We start from the raw sequence: 18587 nt of genomic DNA, 5'->3' as shown, positions 1-18587 counted from the left end.
GTTTAATTACAATAAAGATCCGGCGGCACGGGATCTAATTTTCCGGAAGGCGGTAGGATATGGTATGGGTAGGAGTTTTTATAATGGCTCGCGCACATATGGAGTGACGCCATCTTTCCCAGTGTGCTGCTGCTGCGCGAGCGCGGAGTCCTCGCGCACACATTCACTCTCAGCAGGAGCTGCGGGTCATTCTCTCACATTTTCTCAACGGATTGTCGCCATTATTCGTGTTTAAGTACTGAAAAGCGAAAAAGGAATATACAGCTTTTGATACAGGTAAGTGTTCTGCCGATTAAATGTGTTGTTGGTTATTGTACGGAATGTTTGGTAATGCCTTTCTGCAGCTGTGGGGAATGAGGAGGAGATCAGCCACTGGATATAACGTATTGCTGCAAAATCACGACCAAATTCCTCCTACATTGACTCATATAAACGCGGATTTGTTCGAGTAGGCGTTTTAATTAATCAGAAAAGGTGTATTTGAAGCTCAGAGTTAAGACATTTAGTGTCTTTGGTGCTAGCTTGGTTAGCATTTTAGGGCTGGAAAAGTGTTTTGTGGAGACCATGTCAAATCCTCCGCTAACTCAGCTGGATATCTACCTCATTTTTACACGAATTATTTAGTTATATGCGAATTCTCAGTGTAAACGCAACAAAAAAGTTGGTTTGGTTTCACCGCAACAGTAAATCTGTGTTTAAGTCGGGTATGTGGTGGTAACGTTAGGTTAAAAGTTAGGCTGTGGTTAACTAATATAAACTGGAGTCTTTTAGTTGACTTTTTCAAGCTCGTTTGCGTATTTACTGAACCCGAGATGTAGACTTTTTTGTGACTGACAAAAATCTGGAGGACACCAAGTTTTTGGTAACATGTTCTGCTCAAATGCCTGGCCATCTGTATCACCTTGAATTATAAACACTTGTGATTTTAGTAAAATCATGCGGTAGTAAATATGACCCATATCCAAGTTTCTCAGTAAGAAACAAACAAAGGCATTTAAAGTGTTTGGCCGTTGAGAGGAAGTCGAGGAGGAGCTTGAGTGAAATCTGACTCTGCTGGAGCTCGCGCTGATGGGGGGTGGGGATCGTCGGGCTCGATGCGCGCACACGGGCTTTGCGGACGGGCGCATACCCTACCAATACATCACTCCCCAACTCCTCTTCTTCACACTACATCCGTCTCCAGCTTTACTAAATGATACATTATTTCCTGCAAGCTCCCTTGTGTTCTGCGAATGTGTGGGTTTATATTTTAGTGTTAAATGGTTATTTTTTTAGCACAGCATATGATACCGTAGTCGCCCCTGTAAGCACCACTGGCAGTAAATTTGTTAATGATTCACGTGGCTTAAAATGAAAACCAAACATGTGTCTTTTCCTCTACCCCTGCCATGGAGTACTAATTTAGCTTCCTTCCTTTTCATAGACATTAGGTATTAGTCTTTTTTATCCCTGGTTGTAGTAACTAATCCATTGTTGTTGTTTTTTTTCCCATGAAACTTTGTGGTGGTTTGGTAGGTTCTGGAAATTCAGTAAGCGTACATTTGGGGAAAAAAAAAAAAAAGATTTTTGCTGCTTGTTCAATTCATTTAATTAAAATGAGCTAAAGCAACATAATTGCTGAATTTTTTATTCAACGTAATTTGTGTCAAGTCCACTTTAATATGTAAAATTGTTACTTAATTCATTTGTGTTGGGACTCCATGAATAGTTTTTTTTTTTTTTGTTGCATTAACTTAAAGGGATAGTTCACCCAAAAATGAAATTTCTGTCATTATTTACTCACCCATGTGGTGTTCCAAACCTGTATTAGTTTCTTTCTTCTGCTGAACTGAAAAGAGATTTTGAAGAATGTCGGTAACCAAACAGTTGAGGGTAGCCACTGACTTCCATAGTAAGAAAAAAAATACTATCGAAATTAATGGCTACCATCAACTGTCTGCTGACATTGTCAAAATATTGTTTGTGTTCAACAGAAGAGAGAAACTCATACAGGTTTGAAACAATGTAAGGGTAAGTAAAGTTGTGTTGGGCATTTAAGAGTTTCTGTTGAAGTAACCACAGGTTTTGGGATGTTTATATGATGACTGGTGTTTGTTGAATCATAACTGTGCTAATGTCAGTGCAGTGAGTGACAAACATCTGTTTAAATCCATCTAAAATTAAGATTTTGTGTAAACACTCCTTAAGAATGGAGAAATCAATGTAGATTTTTACTTGGGAAAACTGCAAAAACTTTCAAAAGAGAACATTAGTCAATTTTACTTTTCTTCCCCACATTAAATTGATATTCTTTGATCCTATCTGAGTTAATAAAATGCCTGTGATAGTTCTAATACATCACCACCCATTCAGCATGGCAGTCATGTGCATTATCAAGCTTTCCAGCATTTCTAGAATACTTTTAAAGTTTTAGTTTTTCTGATTGGTTTGTAAATCCTTTTCCTTTATCTGTGGACTAAGTGTTTGTCTGATACACACAATATTTCCCCCAACTGTTTACTCTGAGTCTTTATGCCTGAACTCTCTAAATGAGTGTCTGGGTTAGCAGTCATATCAGCAGTGTGTTTTTGAATGTGAAGTCAAACATCGAGCCAAGCTGTATTCGGTGTGTACGTGTGCGCAGACTCGGGCTGTTACAGCATCTCTCATCACGGTTGACACATTGGGAGCAGATGTGTAGTATAGGATGTTCCTGGGAGCTAGCAACTAAGATCTTTTGAAATACTGCGCACAATAGGCAGATTTCTGAAATCGAATGCGGGTGTTGAAATCGCTATCTAAGCTGCATGCCCCTGGTCACAACAGGCACTTAGCCCAAGCCATTTGGGTGGTATTTAAATTCACATGCTGTTTGAATGCCAAGGATTACAAACAAATGCCTCAGTCTTCTCAAGCCTCCTTAAGTTTCATTGGAGAAGCCTGTCGTGGAGTATGAAATGGGCACAGGGTTTGGGAGAACTTTGGCTGTTTGTTTTGTAGTTTTTTGTAGTTGGTCTGTTTTGGTATCCATATATTGGATACTTTTAATATTGATGTGGAGCCCAGGTGCAGTCATGTGTGTGTGAATTACATAAGTGCATCTTAAATGAACTGTGTAGGCTAGTTTGTTCTCTTTTTGTCTTCACACTTATTTTAGTGCAAAGTTTCATATGGACATGGAGTTCGAATAGAGCTCCAGCTAGGGGATGAAGTTACTAATGACAAAAGAACAGTGAGTTTGGTCCAGGCTATTGTTTTGAGATGCAGACGTTTGCTTTTCCTCACAATGCTGACTCTGAAATTCTAAGTATGCGTAACATAGATTTGTGTTCCAAGTCAAATTCAGGCTTTGAGTAATGAGTGCTTATTTGCTGCTCATTGTTAGTAGTCTTTCTGCTAGAGCTCTATGCGGACTGTGCATCCCCCCCCCCCCCCCCCCTCACATTTTTATGTGTAGCCAAGTCCACCCATGTTCCACCCAGTAGAGGTACCAAAACATTCAGATTAGTTTCAGATGTGCATGTTGGCCGGGCAGTGAAAATCACACGAATGTGGTTATTATGGTTGGGATTCTTCATAACCAAGCAAGTCTGTCTGTGAAATGAAGATACTAGGGAATAGAGTTGTCAAAAGTACCGATTTTGATACCAAGTCAATAGTGAAACTTTAAAAATGTGACTCTTAGAGCGCTGTTGAGTGGATTCGTAAACTCCTGATTGGCCATTGTATTCACGTGCTCAACATATATATATCTGTGATTGGCTACAATGATCAACTCATGGGAGTGTTTGAAAGCACACAGAAGTTTTTGAATTTGAAAGCGGGAGCAGTCCGGTGATGGACGCCTACTTTCAAACGCTCCCATCTGTGTAAGCGCTCTGTGAAGCGCATCATTGATGTCTATTTACAACATGTTTTTGAAAAGCGTTGATCATTGTAGCCAATCACAGTTTATCTGATGAGTATGTGAACACAGTGGCCAATCAGAGGTGTATACGAATCCATTCAAAGCGTCACATTATAATTTCACTATCGACTTGGTATCGAAGTCGGTACTTTTGACAACACTACTAGTGAAGTTCAGCTAGGGTAAAATTCAGAAGAGCTCACCTTTCTCTTCATCATTGCCCATTCAGATGATTGTATAACCCAGCGATTGAGCTCTGGAAAGGGTTGAGTCAGTTTGATCATCTAAATACATCCAGTATGACCTCATCAGTGACACAGACTAACCTGTAGTGGTTTGTTAGGACTTATTTCCATGCATCATCTCAATTGACTGTGAGCAAGAGGACTGTTTAAGTGTAGCTTGTGTGTGGGATTTCTTGGAGGCTGAGGCTCAGTTGGCATCTTACGTTGCGTGCGAAAGAGAGCAGTCATACCGCAGGGGGGTTAAAGCCTGTATGCTGCTGGGTTTATCTCTCCAATTGATTCCAGATGTTGTGAACCATAGACCAAGTGACTGGCTGACTGCTGTGAAACTCTCGGCAGCCCCAGGCGGAGTGCCACAGCAGCACTGTTTTACACATCCCCTTATCAAACACACTTTCCATGCTCTGCATTCAGAATACTGAAAGCTGCCTCCTAGAGGAACTGTCCTCGTTATTGGCAAATATACATGCCATAAGAGCTGACCGTGTCATTTTGACTCTGTTTGACGCAGTGCTGTACAGGATTTGAGAGAGTTTTGTATTCTTTGGTGTGTCAGTTCCGTTCTCCTCCTGGGCCAGGGGTTTGTTTTGGCACCACTTTGTTGGTCCAGGTGAGATTTCCATTCCTTAACTTCATCATTCACAACACGGCCTGCTTTTGGTTTCACTGTCGAGCTACGGTACAGTTTGATTAAACTTTTGGTTGTAGTAATGCAAACTAAAGATACTGAATATAGTTTTTTTTTAATAATCGGTTGATACAGTAGTCAGCATTTGAAGTGGATCAAGAAAAGTTCATCAAAGTTGTTCTAAGAACTAAGTTGTCTTAAGAAGAAGTTTAGGACAACTTTGAAAGATTTTGATCCAAATGTTGACTACTATAATTAGGCAACACCAATAAAAACAAACATTTAAGTTGTATACAAACATTTAAATGGCTAATTAGCCAGTTTGCAACACCCTATTAATATAATGCTTTTATTCCAATACATTATTGAAACAGTGGCTGTAGTTACACTTCATGAAAGATTTATTTATTACATGCATTTATTTATTACATGCATTAATGAAAACATCACTAACAGGTTAAATAAGTCATACTGTTTATTTCAGCATACCTTCTATTGTTCATTCATGTTTGTTTTTTTGTGTGTGCTACAACTAGTAGTAAAAAGGTAGAAATCATCATGTTTCTGTGCTTCCGCTTGAACTGAGTCGGCTACAGCAATTTGTCTAGAGTTGTGGAATATAATAGTTTTTATGATGCATCATAATGCTGATATTAAAGATGCACTGAATTTTCGGCCACCGGAAATTATCGGCCGAAAATGCATTTCGTTTTTTGGCCGAAAGAGAAAAAGGCTGAAAATATAAGCCGGAAATATGCCGCCCCGCCCCTCCATGTTCAGCAATCAAGTTTCATTCTCACGCAGCATGTTTTGTAACTTTGCAAGAGGCTCAGTTTTCGAAGATCCACAACTTCGAAGCAACCTTAGGAAGTTTCTGATATTTTGATTTTTACGAAAAGAACATGCGTGAATGTGAAATAGTGCAGGATGTGCTTGATGCTAAACAGAATCAAGAGCAATAAGCCATGGAAATCTGATGTGTAATATTATATTAGATCCGTGCATTAGGTCTTAATCTAATAAACCTGCTGCTGTCTGTCATTAATGTTAATCGAGCAACAAAAGAAAAGAGGGAATCACACTGCTTGACTAAACTTTTGTAGCTTTTACAGGTGCGGAATACAGCAAGCGATTCATCGTGTAGAGGCAAATAGACACCACAAGTGCTCGAAAATACAAAGTTTCAGAGTAGCATAAGCTAGAATAGGGAGGGATTAAAGGAAGTGAAAGCATAGATTTTTTTTTTTTTTTAATGAGTTTGACACCAAAAACTACTAGCCTAACTAACAGGTAAACCGTCAGTAATAAAGAAAGAACAAATAGTCAAATTACGAGCAATAGCACAAATAAATACTATAAAACAAATATACAAATAAACAGTGCTCTTCATGTTTTTAACAGTATTTTTCAGGTCAAATGTAAAATAGCACTTCAAAGTCTTCACTGAATAAATTATAAAAATATTAATCCTTATTACAAAAGTTGTCAAGATCAGTTTAATTTTTTTTTCCATTTGTCCTTTTTTTTTTTTTTTTACATAAAAAAAAATCCTGCTGCTGTCACTTTAAGAGCTGCACGGATCCAATATACTGTTATGCATTTTATTTATCAACTGTTTACGTTCACTTAAGACATAAGACAATGTTTATGACTTAGAAATATGGCCATTTTGACAATTTTATGAGAATGTCCATTCAAGCGCAAGGCGATGTGAAAGAGAACTCAATTCAGCATTCGCGTCCTGTCTGAGAGGCTGCTTTCTGTGCGCGTGCTTCAGATGTGCAGTTTGCACACACCAAACTTCTCACAGCACACGAGTATTGAATTGAGTTCTTTCACGTCTTCTTGTGCTTGAATATTTAAATTGGCAAGGCTTATGATAAACTTTCCTTGACGATGCAGCGCCGGCCAGATTGGGCAAGTGACAGTTCCATCAACTGTCCCGAACGTCATTTTTTTGCTGACCCCAGGCCATCGGCAGTCCTTATTGTCAAGCCCTGCTGTAATTAATGCACTAAAGATTATGCAGTGATTATTTTTACATTTAATTATTGAATTTTTGTATTTCTTACCTGAATTCTTCTGTTATTGAAAATTAAATAAATATATAAAGCACTGTTAATTTAATTTGTTTCTGAATAGTTGAGGTTTATCCATAGACTGTGCAACAGCACACACATCTGTATTCCAGTCTAGCTTTTCTTCACTTGACCTAATTTAGCTCCTGAACTTTAAGAGCCTGCTTTCGAGAGCCAAATCCTGACAATAGTGAATGTGTGCGAGACTATAGAGCCGAATGCACAGGAAAGTTATTTTTCTCTGAATAATTCCAAGTCCTTGCTGCACTCGTTAAGCTACACCTCCTGAGGTGTTGTTCGACATGGACTAACAGCTCTTGAACAAGAACAGCAAAATGTTGATGATAGCTTAATGAAACAAACGTTCTGCCGAGTGACCTTTTCACATGCTGCAACATGTTTGTGTTTTGTAAGAGTTGTTTAACTGAGAGGAACAGTATGTTTTGCTAATCAACACAATGGAGAGGCATGGGCAGCCAGTTTCGGTCCCAAGGCTACATGTGAATGCTGGATGTCTCGGAGAGGGGTTGCATTCTGCCTGCTGACTTGGAGAGGGGTGTTGTACGTCTGAATAAAGGAGGTGGGCTCTGAGCTTGTGTTATGGTAATTCTGGAAGAGGCCTCACAATAGGGAAGGAGACTGGGGGCCCCCCAGACTGAGACACTGAATTCAGTATCACTTCAGTAGGTGTTAACTGCTGACGTTGATGGGCAATCGGTAAAGAATGTCATGTGCATATTGACGCTGTTGTGATGGTGGGGTTTCTGGCTGAGCACATTATTGAAGGTCATATAAACCTTTAGCACCTCTTTTGCTAGTGAATGTGTTAAGATCCCTCATGGCTTAGAGGAGGAGATGGGGGTTGGATGTTTGGAGTAACGCTAATAGTTCAAGCTTTTTTTTAACATGCTTGTGATGGAATTACTTTGCAAAATCACAAATATGGATTTGTATATGGGTATTTTTGGAAGAAATATGTCATTGTGAGTCCTGTTATATTTAGGTCTATTTTTAAGCGGAAAATGTCATTTGTTTTGAAACATATAAAAAAAAAATATCTTTCTTTGAACCTTCCTCAATGCAAAAATAAGTTAAATTAGCAGTATCTGTGGTGATAGCAGGAAATTACATGGCTATAAATTCAAATGTTTGCTGATTTTAAAAAAAGACATTTGTTTTGAAAAATTAAAATATTGTCAGTATCAACAAAACCTCATTGTTGTCAGCTGGGTAGATAATGTTACCTTGATGTCATTTACATTGTTTTACATACGTAATGTAATAACTTCTTGACCATTTTTTTTTTCTTTCTAGCTGATAAATGCACACTTTTGAATGATAAATGTAGAAACTCCTACAATAACCCCTAAATTCCTGAATTATCACAAAGGCCTTTGATTTCCTGTAGCTCTGTTTATTGTTTCACCGTGTGTCTTTCCGGGGAGTATCATGAGGGACCTGCAGATAATAAGAGTAGCTGTGTGTGTAGTGCGGCACATCCTGCCTCACTCTTTCATCCCAGCTGCAGTCAGGTTAGGAGACAGAGAGCATTCAGTCCGAACACTGGGGCTTGTGTGTGCTTCATGCTGGACTTCTCTGGAATGTGTTTGAGCTGTGTTTGACTATATGAGAGAGAGAGAGTTGGTACTACGAATGTGAAATTAACCATGTTGCTGTGTGTGTTTCAGATTAGGAAGCTGTGCTTGGCTGTGAGAGAATCATGGCTACCCAATGTAAGTTCTTCTGACATTTCAACTTGTTACACCAAAAATATTTTACTATAGAAACTTGTAGAAGAGTTTAAATACTACTTCTTGCCTAATATACTATTTATTAACTCATTGTGTAATGTTTCATGTGCAGCTGACTTGATGGAGCTGGACATGGCCATGGAGCCGGATCGCAAGGCTGCGGTCAGCCATTGGCAGCAGCAGTCTTACCTGGACTCAGGTATCCACTCTGGGGCCACAACCACTGCCCCATCCCTGAGCGGCAAGGGCAACCCAGAGGATGAAGATGTGGATAATCAGGTGCTTTATGAATGGGAGCAGGGCTTTAACCAGTCCTTCAACCAGGAGCAGGTAGCAGGTATGTGCCGATTCTATTGTCTTGTTGTTTTTGAAATTGTGGAAAGAATATATTTGGAAAAAAACAAGGGCTTAATTTAATTAATGTGTGGTTGAGTCAAAAAAAACCCTTGAATGTTGGAATGGAAAATGCACAATTCACTTATTTAAACTATGAACTGCACTGACAAGGGTTATGTAAGACATGATGCTGAGACAATTGCTTATTGTTCTGGCTTGTTTGTATCTTTTCAATGTGGAATTAACAATCACTCGATTATATTCATAGACATAATAGATCTTTGAAGTCATTTTGATTAACTGTGCACAAGACTTTATATAGTACTATGCTTCTCTGTAGACATTGATGGTCAGTACGCCATGACCAGAGCCCAGAGAGTCCGGGCGGCCATGTTCCCCGAGACTCTAGATGAGGGCATGCAGATACCTTCCACACAGTTTGACTCTGCTCACCCCACCAACGTCCAGCGCCTGGCCGAGCCCTCGCAGATGCTCAAACACGCCGTGGTCAACCTCATCAACTACCAGGACGATGCAGAGCTGGCCACCCGCGCCATTCCAGAGCTTACCAAACTACTGAATGATGAGGATCAGGTTGGAAGCCAGATTGTCAAAAACATCCAGTGCTGTGACAATGTGAGAGTGCGCTAATGGCTTTTCTTCTTTTTTTTTTTTTTTCCTCCATCAGGTGGTGGTTAATAAGGCAGCTGTGATGGTGCATCAGCTCTCTAAGAAGGAGGCCTCTCGTCACGCCATCATGCGATCCCCACAAATGGTGTCAGCCATTGTGAGGACCATGCAGAACACCAGTGATGTAGAAACGGCCCGCTGCACCTCCGGCACCCTGCACAACCTTTCCCACCACAGAGAAGGCCTGCTTGCCATCTTCAAATCGGGAGGCATCCCTGCCCTCGTCAAAATGCTTGGGTTGGTTCTCCTTCATGCTGTGTTTTTAAGCACATGTATCAACCATAATGAATTTTGAATCGGGGGAGTTGCAGTGTGTTGGAATTCAAGGACTGAGTCATATTGAGACATGCTCTGTGTGCCTAAGCTTGAATCCATTTTCATTTATCTGTAGTTTGGTGCTAATTGATTTTGATGTGGTCTCTTCAGCTCCCCGGTGGACTCTGTATTGTTTTATGCCATTACGACTCTACACAATCTGCTACTGCACCAGGAAGGGGCCAAGATGGCTGTCCGTCTGGCTGGAGGCCTACAGAAAATGGTGGCCTTGTTAAACAAAACAAATGTGAAATTCCTCGCCATCACGACAGACTGCCTTCAGATTCTGGCATACGGAAATCAGGAAAGCAAAGTAAGAAGCAAAAAAATTTCAAAACTTGGCACATCACGGAAGGGTGCTTGGCCAACTTCACACCTGTTTACGGGGTGTTTTTTTTTCTTCAAAATCTTACATCACTCATTTTAGCACAGCAACAAAATACCTCTATATTTAGATTAAGCGTTATTTATTTGCACCTTGATGTTGACCACCTCTGTGCTGAATGTCTGTCTATATTATAGGGCTGCACAATTTGGGAAAAAAAAAAATTCTGCTAAAACAATTTAATTTAAAGTGCTCCAGGTTTGCTGTGCTGGTTTTGTAGGGCTGCACAATTTGCTCAATTACATTACTAATGTTTATGACTGTCTTAATTTCTTCTTTTTCAAGTATTAAACCATTGAGCTTTTATTTTGGTGCTTGTTCACAGCCGGTTTCCCATCTTCTCAAGTTGTCACATGTTGTGTTCCTAAATACACATTTCAAATGACTCAAACTCAGAGCACATGCAGAAATGGAGTTGGTGAGGAGCAGCTTTTACTGTGAACCGAGCCACTCCGAGACACTGAAAACACTAGATCACGAGGTTGCGTGTAAATAAGCACATTGCCACACTTCCCTCTGAAACATGCAGCACATATATTTAATTATCACAGTCTTTGTGATTTTTGATAATCACATTTGATTAATCGTGCAGTCCTACTATATTATTTTACTTATTTGCCACATGCACTTATTTGCCTGTTTTTGTACATATTTGGTCATTTATTAACAAAGTTACCAGGTTTGAGCTGTGCAGTATGGAGTAAATGTTAACTTGGGTAAACTGAGTAAACACATGCAATTTACTTTTCTTTTCAGCTTATCATTCTGGCCAGCGGAGGCCCACAGGCTCTGGTCAACATCATGAGGACCTACACCTATGAGAAACTATTGTGGACCACCAGTCGAGTGCTCAAAGTGCTCTCTGTTTGCTCCAGCAACAAACCTGCCATCGTTGAGGCTGGTAAGACCATCTGTCTTCAGTTTAGTCCAGTATATCATAGCGTAAGGTTGACGATTTAGGATGGTTTGAACATGGAAGCTTCGTGTCTGTTTTCAGGTGGCATGCAGGCACTCGGCCTCCATCTCACAGACCCCAGTCAGCGACTGGTACAGAACTGCTTGTGGACTTTGAGGAATCTTTCAGATGCTGCCACCAAACAGGTACCGATCCGTCTGTCTCTTTTTCCCTCAGCTCTTTTACGCTGTCTTCTGTTCTTCCTACATGAGCCCTCTCTTTCTGTCTCCCCATTGTTTCCATGGAGAAGACGTCTTTAGCAGAAGTAGATGTGCAGGTAACAGTCATTCCTGCCTTTGTCTGTGATGGGGGTTGAGGGCTGTAGCCAGCTCTGACTCCACACAGGACATCAAATTGTGAAAGAGCAGTGTCGATGGAGCATGAACGGATGCTACATTTGGTTGTAATGCCTGCGCTATGTGTACATTTCACCCTGCTGTTGTTGTGATGTCAGAATTCTTGAATTATCAAAACATTTCTGGAATGATTTTGTGTATTTAACCGTTTACCCACTCATGGTAGGCTTACAACCTCATGTAACGTGTAGTAAAATGTTACGAGTGGCTGTGGCTGGTCGTGTGCGGGACTAAAAAAAAATCCTGGATCGAGTTTGTCATGGATGGGTTAAAGAAAGATGTGTGTCTCAACTCTGGTTCCTTCTGGTCTACAGGAGGGTATGGAGGGGCTCTTGGGCACCCTGGTCCAGTTGCTTGGTTCGGACGACATCAATGTGGTGACGTGTGCTGCTGGAATCCTGTCCAACCTCACCTGCAACAACTACAAGAACAAGATGATGGTGTGCCAAGTGGGTGGCATCGAGGCCCTTGTGCGCACTGTTCTTCGTGCCGGAGACAGAGAAGACATCACGGAGCCTGCTATCTGTGCTCTCCGTCACCTTACTTCCAGACACCAGGATGCAGAGATGGCCCAGAATGCAGTGCGGCTGCACTATGGGCTACCTGTGGTGGTCAAATTACTCCACCCTCCCTCACATTGGCCTCTCATTAAGGTATGTAATTGACTTGAGGTCATCACTCCTGTCTTTTAGTGGCTTTTGTTGTGCCTGAACTGAAATGATTATTATTTTTTCAATAAAAATAGGTATATTTCAACAATTTTTTATGTATTCTCTCCCAGGCCACAGTTGGACTAATCCGTAACCTGGCGCTGTGCCCTGCCAACCACGCCCCGCTCAGAGAGCAGGGTGCCATTCCCCGCCTGGTGCAGCTTCTGGTCAGGGCCCATCAGGACACTCAGAGACGCACCTCCATGGGTGGAACACAGCAGCAGTTTGTGGTGAGTCATGGTCATATGATCGGCAGTTTTTTTTTTTAAGGCAGCTGAATTGTGAAATTTCATGATTCTGAAATGAAACCTTTTAGCTCAGAAGTTAAAATATACATGTGAAATGCTTCTTGCAGAAGGGCAAGGTGAATGAATCTCATGTGTGTTGTGTGTTTCAGGAGGGTGTGCGTATGGAGGAGATTGTGGAGGGCTGCACTGGAGCTCTGCACATTCTAGCCAGAGACATTCATAACAGAATTGTCATCAGAGGACTTAACACTATTCCACTTTTTGTTCAGGTCAGTCACTGAGAGCTCACTCTCTCTGTTGTCATCTTGTCATTTGTTCTGTATATTGATCTACCTATCGTTGGTCGATTTTTCTGTCTTTTGTTTGTTCATTCAATATAGTTTCTTATATCAGTATTGTCATTCTTTCGGCCTATTGATCTGTTTTGTCCATTCATTCGTTTTATCGTTCTGTCATTCAATCTACAGTTTGTTCATTCTATGTCTATTGATCTATCTTTCGTTTGTTTGCTCATTTGTTCAGTCTATTGCATCTATTGTTTCGTCGTTCTATCGTTCTGCCTGTTGCTTATCTATCATTCGCACATTCATTCTACCTCTATTATTCTACTGTTTCATCGAACTATCACTCTATTGTTCTATTTTAGTGAATTAAGTAATAGTGAAATTTTGGGTGACCCTTGTTTCCTGACATTTAAAGGGTTAATTCATCCAAAAATGAAAATTCTGTCATCAATTACTCACCCTCATGTTGTTCCAAACCCGTAAGACCTTTTTCATCTTCGGAACACACATATATTTTTTATGAAATCTGTGAGCTCTCTGACCCCTCCAGAGACAGCAATTTAATTACCACTTCCAAGCCCCAGAAAGGTAGTAAAAATGTAATGATTAATCAGTAAAAGTTAAAATAGTCCATGTGACTGGAGTGGTTCAACCTTAATGTTATGTAGTGACGACAATAACAAAAAAAAAACTTCTATTCCCTGTCATTCTCCTAGGCTGTTTATGTTGTATAGACAGTGCAGCGCTTCCGTGTTAACGTCCCAATGCCGGCTCAGTATTGGCCAAAGCTGTTCACGAGCGGCACGACGTATGCGTGTGATACTGACGCAGGAGCCGGCCAATAATGATCCAGCATTCTGACATAGAACACGGAAGCACTGCACTGTCTATACAACGTAAACCACATAGGAGAGTGACGGGGAAGAGAAGAAATGGTTGAATAAAGTTATTTTCGTTTTGTCTTTGCGCACAAAAATTGTCGCTTCATAAAATTAAGGTTGAACCACAGTAGTCACGAGGACCATTTTAACGATGTCTTTACTCCTTTCTGGGCCTTGACAGTGGTAATTAAATTGCTGTGTATGGATGAGTCAAAGATTTTCTGATTTCATCAAAAATCGTATTTTATGTTCCGAAGATGAACGAAGGTCTTACTGGTGTGGAACGACATGAGGGTGAGTAATAAATGACAGAATTTTCATTTTTGGGTGAACTAACCCTTTAAGTTGTAATTACATCTGCTGAACTAGTTTCATCCCGTCTGACGTGTGTGTCTCTCTCTCTCTCTCTCTCTCTCTCTCTGCAGTTGCTGTATTCTCCTATCGAGAACATCCAGCGTGTGGCTGCAGGTGTGCTGTGTGAGCTGGCTCAGGATAAGGAGGCAGCCGAGGCCATCGAGGCAGAAGGAGCCACCGCTCCCCTCACAGAGCTCCTCCACTCCAGAAACGAGGGCGTTGGTGAGTGTGCTCTCTCCTCTTCTAATAAACTGCAAGTGTGTGCCCATGCAACCGATACAGAATAATGCAGAAAGACAATTAAATATAATAAAGGCAGCACGCTGTGTCACTGCCTTGCGATGTCTTCAAGATAAAGTTTGCAGAAACAAGTTACACTTCCACAGAATAAACAGAGGAGCAAGTGTGAATACAAAATGCTATGCAGATTTGTTTTCCCAGCTCTGCACTGATTTCCACTGGAGGCAGTGGCTGAGGTGAGCAGGGCTGGCTCGAATGTTTTCTCGGTCACACTAACGTTGCTATCTCTCGCCCACAGCCACGTATGCTGCCGCAGTTCTGTTCCGCATGTCTGAGGATAAGCCCCAGGACTACAAGAAACGACTGTCTGTGGAGCTCACCAGCTCTCTGTTCAGAACTGAGCCCATGACCTGGAACGAGGTAAGGGGGCTCATCTCTGCTAAATCCTGCAATCAACGCTGGCACAGAGCCCTGCTGTAGATTAAGCCTATAAATTCCCAGTGCATTACAGAATCTGTTATGACAGATGTGGGTGTTATATCTGAATTTACTGGGCAGGTGATTCTTTCTAACAAAGCATTATTGTTTTTATGAGCCTCGAGCACTTCGAAAGCATTTGTGGAACTGATTCAGCCCTGATATATGTAGAATTAGAGGTTGAAGTGAGCGTTCCTCTTTTCTTGCGTGTCTGTTTGCAGACTGGAGATCTAGGGCTGGACATCGGTGCACAGGGAGAGCCTCTAGGCTACAGACAGGACGGTAAGTTCATCATTCTCAGAAATGAGATCAGCTCTCAGCATCTGGGTGTGATACTCACTAATCCACTGCTTCATCAGCCTTCACCCACCAAACCTAGAGCTGAACACAGCTGGCACTTTACACGAAGAGGGTACTGAATAGGGCCTGGAACTCTTAATATGATAGCGGACTAAAAAAAGGAACACCTCATGTTGTTTCAAATACATGACACCTTACAACATGAATTTGTTTTAGGCATAATGTTAGAACCAGACAGCTTTAGTCACCATTTCTTTTTTTTCTTTTTTTTTTAATGCAATGAAAGTGAATAGTCATTCTGGCTAACATTTCCTTGTTTGTCCAACTTAAAAAAAAAAAAAAAAAAAAAAAAAAAAAATATATATATATATATATATCATCAATATATACCATAAATCTAAACAAGTTGTGTTCCAAATTTGAGCTTGATATCTCAAAAAATGAGCTTTCAGTAAGACTTTGTTTGGCTGCAGTACCAAAAGTGTTCACTAGGTGAAATTCATCTCCCATTAATTACCAATGCTGTCATTTTTCCAAAGCGACTTTTTTTTTCAGGACCATTTAACCTTTTTGAATCATGTCCATGATTTTTTTTTTTTTTTTTTTTTTCACATAGCAAGTACCAAGTTTCATACCATTCCAGTGAAGTAAAAAATTCAAAAAAAAAAAAAAAATTTTCAATCAAAAATTACCGAAGAGCACCAGAAAGTTAAGATGGATGGATTAATAGTCCTCAAAGCTCTGAAGTGGGGCACCAAAGTGTACCGTCTTCATGGAAAATGCCAGTTTCCAGTTGAGTCTGGTCTTGTGGGTCTGAGGTTGTGCTTTTGTAAGCTGCCTGTTTAATATGCTTCCTCTAACGTGTAAGTGTGTGTGTGTGTGTGTGTGTGCTCCCTCCACTTCCCATCCACTCCCCTCGTCCTCCAGACCCAAGCTACCGCTCCTTCCATTCCGGAGGTTACGGGCAGGATGCCATGGGCATGGATCCCATGATGGAGCACGAGATGGGCGGGCACCACCCCGGCCCAGATTACCCCGTAGACGGCCTTCCCGACCTCGGCCACGCCCAGGACCTGATCGACGGCCTCCCGCCAGGCGACAGCAATCAGCTGGCCTGGTTCGATACCGATCTGTAAATACAATGACTTTTTAGGTGAGGCACCGAGACGGCCGAACACGCACTCGATTCGCGAACGGCCGGTTGTGTTTGATCTGTGCTGACCGCACTGTGTGTGTAGGAGATTTGAAAGGCTGGAGTAAAGCACGCCGGTAGCAGAACTAATCTGAGCTGCATCTGAATTCATTACAATCCTGTATGTGTGCGTTTAATGGGATTCTAATCTGTTTGTCCCCTCTTTTCTCTCTGCTGCAGCTGTATCGTCTGATCTGAATGAACCTGCATTGTGATTTTGGCCTGTAGAGTTGCTGAGCGGGCTCAAGAGAGTGGGCTAGTTTCTCTGAAAGTGCCTGACACACTAATACAAGCTGAGTTTCCTATGGGAACACATGGAAGTAAAACTTTTGTTCTGGTCTTAGTCGGTCAGAATTTGGTGTGATTGACAGAAGAAAGCCCAAAAAGCAAATCCTAAGATGGAGTTTTCAACCTTAGCCTTGCCTGTACTTTTTATTACGTTTTATTTTTCAAAGGATATTTCAGTCTGTAATGGTACTTATCTAGCTTGCTTTATGATATTCGTCTTTTATTTTGCAGAACTTTGTATTCCTTTCGACTGTCTCTCTTTCTCTCATAGTGTTGAGTTATAGTGGTAATGATCCATCCGAGATTTTATCGAGTTTATGGTGTAGAACACTAATTAATCAGTTCAATTGTATTCTTATCAAATGTAACATTGTGTAGCTTTTGTATAAAACCAAGAATTGGAGAAGTCCAAATATCAGTTCTCTTGCTTTAATGAAATCACAAATGTTCCAAAGGGTTTGCAATCAGTTGGGGCCAGTTTTGCTCTTTTTTTTCTTTTCTTTTTTTTTTTTTCCTTTTTATTTCTTTTCCCTGTCTTGATCTATTTTTTGATGGTAGCTTTAGAAAGGTTTTGAAAAGAACCCCTAATTATTGTAGCCTGCAATTGTTGGTTGGAGACTTGGTTATGACCTGGCTAAACAATAAAATGGACTTTAAATTTAATTTTGCGGACATTTTTATTTTTGGAAAATTTCTGGCATGCTCTAAAGTTGAAAAGTGTTACATTCAATCTAGATTTACAAATGTGCAGTATCCATTGTGAAATATTTACAGGTTTTTCACACGTATTAGAATAAAGTACAAATATATACACACGTATTAAATACCAGGAGAGAAACTCTGTTGTGTGGATCTCAATTCTGCCTGGGACCCAATGGACTTCAGGATCTCTGCAGCTAGTGATTCCACTGTCATGTCTGATTGGGACCTGGAAAAGAGAAAAAAGTGATTGTGATATCCTACACATGCTTTCAACGAAATCAATTGAGTTAATTTCATTTATACGGTAGTCCAAACATTGGATTTCTCACACAAGTCAGTCATTCATGTACAGCAAATGCACAATACAAGACTCAAGCTCATTGCTTTAAGTCAGCAAATAGAAGTCTCAGATCGCAGGGTCTGTCCATCACAGTCTTTTATCTGGCGCGCACACTTGCGAGACGCCGCAAATGATTTTGGCCTGTCAGGTGTGTACGCTATCCTGATGAGCAGCAGAGCACAAGACGGTGGCATACTGAGAAATGGGAGCAAAATAAACCCCAAACTGCTCCCCAAAGCGCACTCTCATCCATGTTGTTTGATATTGGAAAAAAAAAAAAATGAACTGCTGTTGCTATGACAATGTATTCTGGGGTTGTAGCTTTATTCAGGCATGAAAAGCAGCAATCTTTAGTCTTATAGTGTGCGTTTTGCTTTAGCAGACTTACCATGAGCTGAAGGACATCATGAAGAACTACATCTTATGATTGGGAGTTGATATACTTTTAATTTTGTACCAGAATTGAACGGGATTATTCATGGTAGGTAAATGCATTAAGCATGTAGTGCATTAGCGTATAGTCAAAAGTTATTCACGATGGTTGTTTACTTCATGAATATGGTAATTAGAGAGCAGTGCCAAGTGCTTAAATAAGACCTGCTTAAATAAGATAACAGCGCTGTCCACATGTATTATTGATGTAGACACTGAATTTCACCCTAAATTAATAACTAATTTAAAAACTTTAACTTTTCTCCAAATTAAAACTGAGTAGATGTAACCTGGACCTGAGCTAATTCAATTCTTTTAATTACCACCATTGAGCGTAAATTATTTAAACGTCAAGTAGATAGTTTTCTGAGGTGTATTCATCATTTGCCTCGATATACCTTAAAGTAAAAAAAAAAAAAAAAAAAACCTGACAAATTAGCAGGATGGAGTTCTGTTGAAACTAATACAGGTCTTAACGTTGCACACACATGTAGTGTTCTAACATTGTCTCGTA

The 18587-nt window shown here is 40.6% G+C and overlaps 2 protein-coding genes across 7 annotated transcripts in view; one reads left to right on the top strand and one right to left on the bottom strand.

Annotated features, from left to right (window-relative positions):
- Positions 1–98: 98 nt before the first annotated feature.
- On the top strand, positions 99–17262 carry ctnnb1 (catenin (cadherin-associated protein), beta 1). Of its 3 annotated transcripts, XM_048152783.1 has the most exons (17): positions 99–276; positions 8526–8570; positions 8701–8925; positions 9265–9518; positions 9613–9851; positions 10041–10242; positions 11071–11215; positions 11312–11415; positions 11520–11546; positions 11940–12278; positions 12407–12565; positions 12733–12852; positions 14174–14324; positions 14641–14762; positions 15041–15101; positions 16047–16272; positions 16492–17262. In XM_048152783.1, the coding sequence occupies exons 2-16, from the start codon at positions 8558–8560 to the stop codon at positions 16253–16255; spliced, it is 2370 nt and encodes a 789-aa protein (XP_048008740.1). In that variant the 5' UTR covers positions 99–276; positions 8526–8557; the 3' UTR covers positions 16256–16272; positions 16492–17262. The 3 variants fall into 3 exon arrangements, with proteins under 3 accessions (XP_048008740.1, XP_048008742.1, XP_048008741.1); XM_048152785.1 differs by lacking the exon at positions 16047–16272; XM_048152784.1 differs by lacking the exon at positions 11520–11546 and having other exon boundaries at positions 100–276.
- The window catches only part of ulk4 (unc-51 like kinase 4), a 244137-nt gene continuing 242564 nt past the window's right edge, over positions 17015–18587 (bottom strand). For 3 of the 4 annotated variants that reach the window (XM_048152779.1, XM_048152780.1, XM_048152778.1), the window contains one exon: positions 17015–17527. In XM_048152779.1, the coding sequence (XP_048008736.1) occupies positions 17234–17527 (294 nt within the window). In that variant the 3' untranslated portion in view covers positions 17015–17233. The remainder of the gene's footprint in view (positions 17528–18587) is intronic. The other variant, XM_048152781.1, reaches the window with a different exon arrangement.

The sequence above is a fragment of the Megalobrama amblycephala genome, linkage group LG13, assembly GCF_018812025.1.
Source record: "Megalobrama amblycephala isolate DHTTF-2021 linkage group LG13, ASM1881202v1, whole genome shotgun sequence".
Lineage (NCBI taxonomy): Eukaryota > Metazoa > Chordata > Actinopteri > Cypriniformes > Xenocyprididae > Megalobrama > Megalobrama amblycephala.
The sequence above is the reverse complement of the archived record's forward strand: the minus strand, read 5'-3'. Positions and strand labels throughout refer to the sequence as shown.